We start from the raw sequence: 12,407 nt of genomic DNA, 5'->3' as shown, positions 1-12,407 counted from the left end.
ACGCACATCAACCGATCACTTGTTTAGCGTTCATGTAAACACTACATTCAGATTCACCAATCGGGATGAATTCAGTGAGATTGAAACAAAAGGTGTGCATGTAAACTATGAATGGCGACTGCAGAAGCAAAGCCGAATCCCGGACATTTTGGACGATCTCGACGGCCGGACATGTCCGGGAAAAAGAGGATGGTGACCGCTACTACTCAGCTTTCTCCACAGAACAAGAGCCTGTTAGCTTAGCTTACAAATAAAAGATGGCTGACACTATTTGCACATTCTGTGAGTGAGATCCCTCCTCTATGGGCGGGCTGAGAACATGCGGATCTAGCGCCTCCTGCTGGCTGAAGTTTTTATCCTCTGGCCAAAAAAGCCTCGAATGACGATTTTTGCGTCATCTGAGGATTTTTTACAGACAAAAAATACATAAATCTCTTGTGGGACATGAGGAAAGCACGGTAATCTGAAAATACTACAGGTGTTCTACTGATACATATCCTGAAGTGTCCTTTAATGACACAGTAAAACAGAGACTCATGTCCATCAGGTTTGGTCACTCACTCTCTGCGGTGCTGAGAGAATCAGGGCTCGTCGGTGTCGTCGGACTGATCCCAGAACAGCCTCCGCTGAGGATCTGCTGGATCAGAGCAGGGCTGAGCTGAGTGAACTGATCTCGGGTCAGCGATGCAGAGTTCAGGCCGTAGATCCTCATCAGGTCTTCAGCGCTGAAGCAGGCCTGATGATCCACACGGACACACCATGATCCACACGGACACATGCAAATGAAAAAACATTTGTTGGCATTAATATTTCATTTGACATCGCTGCGCTGCTGACGCTCTGATAATCACGCGTGAAACACTCGTAGATTTACTATTTGCTGAAATATTAATTCCACGGATGTCAGATGACAGGTCTCACTTAGACAGCGCGTGAGCTTAAAGAAATGGGAGACATTCATCATGATTAAAACCGAGCTCGGATCACACGTACTGCTTAATTTCTCTCTGATTATGAGTGTGGATATGACAGATGAAACATGCAGCGCGTGTCACAACATCCATCAAGACAAGTAAACATTAATGGACGCCGCTGACACTTCATGTTACAGAACGCCGGATAATCTCTCACGCAGTCACATGATCGCTCTCCTCGTCAAGTGCCACGACTCAATGATTGGATTTCAGAGGCGTGCAAAGATTTCCCATGATGCCCCATAAAAGTGAAGAGACACATTTCTAGGTTGCTGTGAGTTTTTGCTGTCAATCTGGAATTTGAATGATAGAAGTGGAATTGCTAATCAAAGGTTTAAACACAGGTAATGCATTCTGGGAAATAACATATTCGTCCATAAAGTCAAAGTTAATGAAAAACAATAATAAAAATGGTGTGAGTTTTGAGTTAATGTGTCCAAATGTATTGCTTTGTTTGTTTAAATTATTGCGTGATTGATTACCACAGGGTTTCCTGAAGTTTATTAAATGTTAATAATTAATTTAATTGCAAAAAAAGTAAGTAACATAAAAAAATTAAAAAATTAAAACACTTAAAATTGAATCATTTATATGAGAAAATTTGAAATGTATATACATGTCCCGTCCCCCCCCCCCCCTGCATTTAATGTTAACCGACATCAAAAAACTGGTAACATGCATCATTCTTGTTAAATTATTAATTAGTATTAATTCAATTATTCAATATTTATTAACTTAAAATATCAGGGAGACTTCAGAAAATATTTTAGGTTAGTAAATCATTTTTAATGTGAAAAAAGTCAAATTTTACAATTACAATAATAAAAAGAACTAGAACGTACATTTCCAGAAGAAAATGTGAATGGTGCTTGCAGTGGCAAAAAACACGACCCGGTTGCTAGAGTGTTGTACATGATTGCATACGAGCCAACAACCATATCTGTACGATGTTCTGCTGCTGAGATATGGCTTATTCATGTTGTTCGGGTGGTTGCTAGGGTGTTCTGGATGGTTGCTAGGCAGTTGCTAGGGTGTTCTGGATGGTTGCTAGGCAGTTGCTAGGGTGTTATGGGTGGTTGCTAGGCAGTTGCTAGGGTATTCTGGGTAGTTGCTATGGTGTTACTAGGTGGTTGGTAGTTGTCACAGATGGTTACTATGGTGTTTGTAGCATTTTCTTGGCATGATTTAGCACTTAGCTAATCAAAATTAGCATGTAGCTATTCACTGCTAGCATGTGTAGCATGTAGCAAGTCCTGTTTGCTAGCATGAGTCAAAAGAGCCAACCCCCATCTCTATACGATGTTCTGATGCAGAGATATACGCCTTGCAAAACGGTTGCTAGGGTAATCTGTTTGGTTGCTAGGGAGTGGCTTGGCAGCTGCCAATCATGAAGCTCCGAAGTCAGTGTGAATGTATAAACCAACTCCCATCTCTATACGATGTTTTGATGCAGAGATATAGGTCTTGCAAAATGGTTGCTAGGGTACTCTGTTTTGTTGCTAGGGAGTGGCTTGGCAGCTGCCAATCATGAAACCCCAAAGGCTGCTTGTCAGTATGAATGATATAAACCAACTCCCATGCCTCTGTGACATTCAGAATGGAAGATATCCCTGTCTGGATTTTGGTTGCTAAGGTACTCGACAATGGTTGCTAGGGAGGGGCTAGGAGGTGTTGAGGTGATTCGGGATTGGCTGTTTTCTGCCCCGAGTCAAACGAGCCAACCCTCATGTTTCTATGACACTTCTATCCAGAGATATCCATTTGATGTCTTTCAATGGAAGTCTATTGATTTTGTTGCTAAGGTGCTCTAAATGGTTGCTAGGGCGTGGCTTGATAGCTTCACAGTGATCCTGAGAGACTGATTGGTTGTCTGAGTAAAATGAGCCCGCCCCTTTGTCTCTATGACACTGTGATCCAGAGTTATGTTCAATACAAATGCGGTTTCTATGGTGTAGGACAGCCCATTTCATGGGCTGTCCTACACCATAGTAAGTCAATGGGCCAACTTTGGGCCTGTCCTGCCCCTCAGGGGTGCAACTTTTACCCCATTGTGTGGTATGTTGTTACAGAGCCTACCAGCCTCTTCAAATGTGATCCAGAGTTATGTTCAATGGTGGTTGCTAGGCAGTTGCTAGGGTGTTCTGGGTGGTTGCTAGGGCACCACAGATGGTTACTATGGGGTTAGGGCTAAGGTTAGGCACGAGGCCGCAGGCCTCGTGCCTATGAGTGAGTTTTTATAGAGTATTTAAAATCTCTATTAAACGAGTGCATTATAATGAGTGCACGAGGCCTGCGGCCTCGTGCCTATGAGCGAGTTTTTATAGAGTATTTAAAATCTCTATTAAACGAGTGCATTATAATGAGTGCCTGCGGCCTCGTGCCTATAGCCTATGGTTGCTAGGGTGCTGTAACTGGTTGCTATGGTGTGGCTATGAAGATTTTAGGCCATTACTTATTGGCTGCTGGATAATATAAATCCTCTGAGGGAGAGAGAGGGGGAGACATGCAGGGGTGTCAGGCCCTTTGTGTCTGTGTGTGTGAAAAATGACAGTTGGGATTTGAATTTCTGAAAATTCCGCAATGTTAAGTCAATGGGACTTTTTTGGCCGCTTTTTCGTCCGCTGCGCGAACATCGTACACTCGATCGCTTAGAAAAGATATAGCACACCTCTCCTCAATGGGCCGGTCGATTTGACACCTCACTCAGGGGTCTGTGACAAACGGTGCGGGGCGAGTTTCGCGCCAAACTTTGTCCAGAATAAAAAGAAGAATAATGGCAAGCACCATTAATAAGTATGCAAGAGAACACTAATGTTGCTTTGCCTATAGGCAAGCACCATTAACTAAAAAAACAACAACTATTTATTTATTTTTATCTGTGATTATTAATTGCATTAACCATTAAAGTTGGGGTGTGTGATTTGCAAAACGGCTGGCAGGTTTTGAAAATACACAACTCAAATGGTCCTACCTTCTTTCCTTTGACTCCACCCATTCAAAGAACATGGACATGGATGGGGGGAGGGGAGGAGTTAACGACTGATTGATTGACACTTACTGTCCAATGATTCTAGGTGGTCTTGGAAATGATTGGCTGGAGTTTTTCGAGTCCTGCCCGTTCCACAGATGATTAAATTGCTTAATTTTTATTTCAGTGCTTCTAACTCAGTGGCTGTAAGTAGGAATAGGATTTTAAGTGATTTTGAAAAAATGGCCAAAAAAGAGAATTACATACCCCACCTTTAACCGAGAACCGTGAACATGAACATGTGTTGTTAAATTAGTAATTAAAATATTAGTAACACTTTCAAAATGGTTCCATTTGAACTACATTAGATAACATGAACTAACAATGAAACATTCTTCTAAAACATTTGTTAATCTTAGCTAATGTTTATTTTAAGTTAATGCATTAACTAATGTTAACAAACAGTGCAGTGTTTCCAAAATCTACTTGAAGCAAATATGTGACCCAGGACCACAAAACCATGGGTACATTTTTATTAATATTTATTCATCATATGAAAGCTGAATAAATAATCTTTCCATTGATGTGTGGTTTGTTATGATAGGACAATATTTGGTCGAGACACAACTATTGAAAATCTGGAATCTGAGGAGCAAAAAAATGTAAACATTGAGAAAATCTCCTTTAAAGTTGTGCATTTATGTTCACGATTGTGCTGCATTCACTCACAAAAATACATGTTTTATATATTTACGGTAGGACATTTACTCAATATCTTCATGGAACATGATCTTAATATCCTCATGATTTTTGGCATAAAAGAAAAATGTATAATTTTGACCCGTACAATGTATAGTTGCTATTGCCACAGATATACCCGTGCGGCTCCAGACTGGTGTGTGTTCCAGGGTCACGTGTGTGTGTGTGAGGTTCTGTAGATTACCGTGTCCCAGCTGCTGTTGGTCCGATGACTCTCCGCAAGACTTTGCTGGTTGGTCTTCCTCCTGTGATGGTGATCTTCATCATGCTCATGTTCCTCTCCGCCCAGGCTTAAGGTCTTTAGAAGCTCTTCAAACTCTGAGAAGAAAAACATTATTTACAACAATCATGATCAGAAGTGCAAATATGTTAATGGTGCAGAACATTAAACACATTAAACATTAAACTTAAATTGAACATTAAAGAGCACAGCATTGTTTTTTCTTTGTACAAGGACGTCAAAGAGCGCATCCGGTCAAAACAGCCAATCACAGCTCTGCAAAAACACACATGACAAAAACTACACAAAACACTTTATGATAGGGAAGTATAAAGTACGAGTGTTACTGTTAGCACCATTCTGACTTTATAACACGCAATTGAGTTTATTTCACGCAATTCTGACTTTATAACTCGAAACTGAGACTTTATATCACACAATTGGAAAATAAAAGACAGAATTGTGAGATAAAAACTCGCAATTACCTTTTTTTAATTCTGTGGCAGAAACAAGCTTCCATAGAAGTTTATTTTTTATTAAAAAATAAATTTATTAACATTTTAATTAGTTTTCTATAAATATCTCAATTTTTTATTTTAGTTTGAGTTTGAGTAATTTTAGGACTTCAGTTTATACTTATTTTATTTTATTTCAGATAGTTGCAGGGTTATTGTCTTTGAAACAATTAAAAAACATTTCTGTGAAATAAAATAAAATAGTAACTAAAATAATATAAATTTTAGTTTTCGACAATTAATCGCATCCAAAATAAAAGTTGTGTGTTTACGTAATATATGTGTGTGTACTGTGTATAATTATTTTGTATATATAAATACACACATGACAAAAATACATATTTGCATGTATATACTGTATATATATTTATACATAATTCATATTATATATAGATATAAATATTTTATATATAATTAACAATTTTTTCTTAAATATATACATGCATATGTGTATTTATATATACAAAATAATTATACACAGTACACACATATATTACACTCTAAAAAATGCTGGGTTATTTCAACCCAATTTTGGGTCAAATATGGACAAACCCAGCCGTTGGGTTAAATTTTTACATTACATTTTTAACCCAACAATTGGGTTATTTGACCCAAAATTGGGTTGAAACAACCCAGCATTTTTTAGCATTTTTTGAACAAAACTTTTATTTTGGATTTATAATTTTGTACTAAAAAACAAAACAAAAAACAACTTATTAAAACATAAACTATATAAAATAAAACAAATTTAAAATATAATAGTTGCCAAGGTTTACATTTTTCCATGTAAAACTTTCCATTCCATTTTATTTTTTAAAAATTCTTAAATATATACATGCATATGTGTGTATTTATATACACAATTATTATACACAGCACACACACATATATAACGTAAACACAAACTTTTATTTTGGATTTATAATTTTTGAACTAAAATAACTAAAAATAAAAATTAATAAAAACTATACAGACATATAAAAAAAACTAATAAAAATGTCAAGAACTAACTTACTAAAACTTTAACTAAAAATATATAAAATAAAACTAAATCAAAATATAGTAGTTGCCATGGTTTACATTTTTCCATCTAATATTTATATTTTATTTAAGCTTTATTTCAATAGAGTCTGAGCCTATCGGTATAGAATGAAAAGTGAATGCTTTGGTCAACAGAAGTGTCCAGCGGGATCGTGAGCCGGTCGTACCGTGAAGCGTGAGGTTTCCCGAGCCGAAGCGGCTGAAGATGTAATCCAGGAAGAACTCGCGCTCGGGAAACTCGTGTGTGTTGATGCAGTCTCCTCTCAGAGCGTGATAGAGGACGTTCCCCATCACAGCGTCCAGCTCCACGTGCACGTGATCTCCGTGATGAGCACTGCTCTCGTGCACGATGTCCTTCAGAGAGACACAGGGCTAACAGACACACACACACACACGCACACACACACACACACACCATGAAAGTGTCAGCTTGAGTCCTGTCTTTACAGTCTTGCTGTCATTCTCAAGCACAAGTCAAGTTGCAATTAGCCTTTGCAATCATTCCAGATAACCGTGAGCAGTGTCGGGGAAGCTCATTACAAGTAACTTGAGTTATGTAATCAGATTACTTTTACATTTATGCATTTGGCAGACACTTTTATCCAAAGCAACTTGCATTGTTTTTTAAGGTACACATCTTGCTTTCCCTGGGAATTGAACCCATGACAACGGTGTTGCAAGCGCCAGCGCTCCACTGTTTGAGCTGCAGGAAATCTGTTAAAAGTTTTAAAAGTAACTAGTAAAGTAACGCATTACTTTTTCAATGTACAACAAAATATCTAAGTTACTTTTTCACACCTGTGTGATGGGTAGGTTTAGGAGTCGTGTTACTGTGTGTGTGTGTGTGTGTGTGTGTGTCTGTGTGATGGGTATAGATTTAGGGGTCGTGTTACTGTGTGTGTGTGTGTGTGTGTGTGTGTGTGATGGGTAGGTTTAGGAGTCGTGTTACTGTGTGTGTGTGTGTGTGTGTGTCTGTGTGATGGGTATAGATTTAGGGGTCGTGTTACTGTGTGTGTGTGTGTGTGTGTGTGTGTGTGTGTGTGTGTGTGTGTGTGTGTGTGTCTGTGTGATGGGTATAGGTTTAGGGGTCGTGTTACTGTGTGTGTGTGTGTGTGTGTGTGTGTGTGTGTCTGTGTGATGGGTATAGATTTAGGGGTCGTGTTACTGTGTGTGTGTGTGTGTGTGTGTGTGTGTGTGTGTGTGTGTGTGTGTGTGTGTGTCTGTGTGATGGGTATAGGTTTAGGGGTTGTGTTACTGTGTGTGTGTGTGTGTGTGTGTGTGTGTGTGTGTGTGTGTGTGTGTGTGTGTGTGTGTGTGTGTGTGTGATGGGTAGGTTTAGGGGTCGGGTTAGTGTGTGTGTGTGTGTGTGTGTGTCTGTGTGATGGGTAGGTTTAGGGGTCGGGTGTGTGTGTGTGTGTGTGTGTGTGTGTGTGTGTGTGTGTGTGATGGGTAGGTTTAGGGGTCGGGTTAGTGTGTGTGTGTGTGTGTGTTTGTGTGATGGGTAGGTTTAGGGGTCGGGTGTGTGTGTGTGTGTGTGTGTGTGTGATGGGTAGGTTTAGCGGTCGGGTTAGTGTGTGTGTGTGTCTGTGTGATGGGTAGGTTTAGGGGTCGGGTGTGTGTGTGTGTGTGTGTGTGTGATGGGTAGGTTTAGGGGTCGGGTTAGTGTGTGTGTGTGTGTGTGTCTGTGTGATGGGTAGGTTTAGGGGTCGGGTGTGTGTGTGTGTGTGTGTGTGTGTGTGTGTGTGTGTGTGTGTGTGTGTGTGTGTGTGTGTGATGGGTAGGTTTAGGGGTCGGGTTAGTGTGTGTGTGTGTCTGTGTGATGGGTAGGTTTAGGGGTCGGGTGTGTGTGTGTGTGTGTGTGTGTGTGTGTGTGTGTGTGTGTGTGTGTGTGTGTGTGTGTGTGTGTGTGTGTGCGCGCGCATGATGGTTATTGTAGTTCTAGACTAAATGTGAACATGCATTTCTTCATCTCACTTGCATTCAGGAAAACATTCAGTATTCCTAAAAATTAATAAAAACTATAAAACGCAATCTCAGAATACGCAAAACTTTTAGAATTGACTATATTAAATAACACAAATAATTACACTAATGTCTTTTCTTTTCACTTTTGGTGTGACAGTGCCTTAACATTTGACAAAAATATAACTTTTTTTGATGTTATTAAAAAACAGAACAAGCAAGCCCAGCCCAGGTGAGAAAAAGTAGCACAAAAGTAATGTAACGCATTACTTTTCATAAAACATAACAAAGTAATAGTTACTTTTTTGGTGTGCAACGTAATATTGTAATTCATTACTTTTAAAAGTATCTTTCGCCAACGCATGCACTAAACAACATGAAAATGAAACATGATACACACCTCATGTGTGTCGGGCTGATAGTACTTCTCCATATCGTGAAGCATCTTCTCCAAACCCTCATATTCACTGATGTCTCCGCGAGGAGGATGAGCGGTGCTGTGGTCGTGGCCGAGGATGGTTCGGATGAAGCGGTCGGTCTCGACGCCCCATTGGCCCTCGCGTACGGCCCTGCAGGTCTCAGCCGGAGCGCTCAGGAACAGACAGCATCCCGGAGCCGCGGTGAAGAAGTCCTCCATCTGGAGCCCCTGTGGGCCACCGTAGTTCCCCAACAGCTGATGATGGAGGCCCTCTACTGAGAGACACTGGGAGAGGAGAGAGAGAGAGAGAGAGAGAGAGAGAGAGAGAGAGAGAGAGAGAGAGAGAGAGAGAGAGAGAGAGAGAGAGAGAGACAGAGAGAGAGAGAGACAGAGAGAGAGAGAGAGAGAGAGAGAGAGAGAGTTAGAATTATTCTTATTTCTTTTATTATTTATGTAATTATTTTAATTTCTTCTATGTAAAGCACTTTGAATTACCACTGTGTATGAAATGTGCTATATAAATAAACTTGCCTTGCCTAGATAAGAAAATATATAATTGTTGTATTTAATGCAACTGTTTTATATTTAAATCAAGACAATATACAGGCAAAACCTTTGTTTTTTTCAAGCACTAGTCAATTCTGAGATTTTTGTCTAATTTGGTTTCATAACATGTCTTCTTTCAGCTAGCAGATATACAACATCCAAAATACACACATTTAAGTGTTTATTTTATTGCACTTTATGTATTTGCATATGTAGATTTCAATTTCTATGCATATCTTTAAAGGCCGTTCGTTTTTTTTCCCAATCAGAAATCTTTACATACACCAAACTTTACAGTCTTATACATATTAATATTCTGAGGGGTTTCAGAGGGGTTTGTTCATACAGTATATAATTTATATAACATTTTCTTAATAAAAACAGGCTGTTGACAGTATTTTCAGAGTGATAAAAAGACAACTCTAATATGTTGACAAAATCAAATGTTCAGATTTCTGTTCTGGAAATATGTGCATATAAGTGCATATTTAATTAGACAATGACTCATTTGAATATGTAAACATAACATTTCAGAAATCTTGATACAAAACAATTAAATGTAAGGTGGACAATAAACTGGAGAAGTATGGGCCTTTTTCTTTTTGCCTTAAACAACAGATTAATTTGAGAATTCAGAGAATCCGAGATTAAGTCAGAATTTAATCTATTTGAAAATAATATTTAATTTAGCCTTTTTGATGAAATCTGTTGCTGCTAACAAACTTAATATTTATAACGATAATATATAATCCACTGAAAATTTTTCAAAACACTTTTTTTTTGGACAAACACTAATCTCCAATTACATCAAAATCTTCAAGGTAATAAAGTTCAATGTACAAAAAAACATCACAGCTAATACAGTAACACGTTAATTACTGTACCACGTCATCAAAATTGACAACAATATTGAGCAGACCCACAATCATTTACTAAAGCTTCAGTCATTTTTATATGAGTCTGTACAGATATCAAATACAGTACAGGCGCTGTTTTTTGCGTTTCACCACTTCAAAAAACTTACAGGCCTATGATTATTGATTTAATAAACAATAAAAATATCTCCGTGATGATTTTAGCAAAAGTTTTCCATCAGATTATCTTATAAAACCATGGGTTCACTGTTCATAATTTGCACTGTTGGTAATATATTTCGTAATGCACGTCAGTGTTATAGTGCAGACAAATCTATACTATCTCAGTAACTTATAGATTAAAAAGTCAAAAGTCCAGTTACACAAACGCCTTTTATAGTAATGCTTATGGCGATCAAGATGGTTATGTTGGGTTCAAACACCTTGAATTCTGTAGTTTAGTGAATACAATAAAAACAAAATTGAAAAAATTATAAGGGGAGTGAAACCTGCCCCCCCCCCCATCCCATAGCTAACTGTCAAACTGGGGTCTGATTTTAGATATTTTGTATTGTTTTGCATGTCATAGTTGTTTATAGTTTTAATTTTACAGTAAAGACATTAAATTAACTCCCTAATCCAATTTAAATAATACAGATATGTCACAGGTCCGCGTTGTGACAACATGCCCCAATAGCGGCCAACAGGTGCTGAACGAACGGTAGGCCCATCATTTATACACTCGAAAATTATTATTTTTACACCACAGAACTACATAAAAGAAGATTAAAATGGTGTAAAGCTTTAAAAAAAACCTCGTGACCAGTAACAACACACGCTCCCTTTAAGCATTTAACCTGTTCGACACTGTAAAAGTTTTCTGTCAACTGCACTGATTCTTTATTTCCCTTACACATGATTTATTCTCCCCAAACCTTTCGTAACTTTTTAGCTTATATTATTCCGTAAGGTTGTATTTTAGCCCGTATAACAGTAATTTACGCGACTTTTCTTCAGTCAGGTGTAGCGCACGAGCCTTCAGCCGCCGCGGGCGCGCGCTGGACCTCGACCTCTCCAAAAGAGCGCAAATATAACCTACCTTTCCACACGACACACCGAAACACTGCACACGGTTCTCCAGCCGCTCAAACACCGAGACAAGAGCATCTTCTGTGAGGAACTCTTCACCTGGAGCCACCAAATCCACAACTTTCGCGTAAATGTCCTTTTTATCGCCTCGCGCGCCGGAAAACACGCCGAGGCTGGCGAAGCAAAGTACTAGAACAACTCTAGTCTCCATAATCTGTGTGTTTTATCCTGTGTTTCCGTATTAAGAGGGTCTTTCTGGTGAGATATAGGTCCGAGAGAGTAGACTGCACACAAACACAGAGCAGCTTTAGAGATCCTCACACCTGCTCAGGTACAGGCTCTTCTAGCCCTCTGATTGGCCACTTCTCCTCCTGCTCTCAAACACGTCTCATGAAGGAGGGAAGCTTTCGTTCACCTGAACCGAGGCCTTCGGACAGGGGCTTCCCTGTGTAAAGATCGCATTTCAGGACTTGCCCTCAAGGAATAAGCCAAATATGTGATATTTAATACCCAACATGAGCGAGAAGAGCTGCAGATGTTGGAGTGATGCACACCAGCACATCTCCTCTGAGAACAGGCCTAATCACCTGTTCATTGAACCGAGGAACTCTAATACAAATGCACGTGTGAGGAACAATCCAATGCATTTAATGGTAGTTCAGAAAAGGTTTGCATTTAAGACTGGATGTTTTCTTTCTAACACACAGCAGTTTATCCTGTGGATGTTCATACATCAAGACACGAGTGGGTTACACTTTACAATAAGGTTCATAGTTAACTAACATGAACTAACAATGAGCAATACATTTGATTTTAATCTTTATTATTAATGTTAGTTAATAAAAATCCAGCTATTCATTGTTCATGTTTGTTCACAGTGCATTAATAATGTTAACAAATACAACCTTTGATTTTAATAACGTATGAGCAAATGTTGAAATTAATATTAATGAATAAATAGTGAGGACGTATTGTTCACTCTTAGTTCATGTTAACTAATGAACCTAACTGAATGAAGTAAAATGAAGTCAGATTTTAACCAATAAAAAATGAATTGTGTT

General features: G+C 38.8%; 1 protein-coding gene across 1 annotated transcript in view; it reads right to left on the bottom strand.

The window, feature by feature from the left end:
• Window positions 1-11,726, bottom strand: part of slc39a4 (solute carrier family 39 member 4) — a 36,449-nt gene extending 24,723 nt beyond the window's left edge. The window contains exons 1-5 of the mRNA XM_079591394.1: window positions 11,357-11,726; window positions 8,840-9,142; window positions 6,645-6,849; window positions 4,886-5,019; window positions 562-736 (exon numbers count right to left, since the gene is read on the bottom strand). Coding sequence (XP_079447520.1) covers window positions 562-736; window positions 4,886-5,019; window positions 6,645-6,849; window positions 8,840-9,142; window positions 11,357-11,557 — 1,018 coding nt within the window. The 5' untranslated portion in view covers window positions 11,558-11,726. The remainder of the gene's footprint in view (window positions 1-561; window positions 737-4,885; window positions 5,020-6,644; window positions 6,850-8,839; window positions 9,143-11,356) is intronic.
• Between the last annotated feature and the right edge of the window lie 681 nt (window positions 11,727-12,407).

Source organism: Phoxinus phoxinus (assembly GCF_949152265.1).
Source record: "Phoxinus phoxinus genome assembly, chromosome: 19".
NCBI lineage: Eukaryota > Metazoa > Chordata > Actinopteri > Cypriniformes > Leuciscidae > Phoxinus > Phoxinus phoxinus.
The sequence above is the reverse complement of the archived record's forward strand: the minus strand, read 5'-3'. Positions and strand labels throughout refer to the sequence as shown.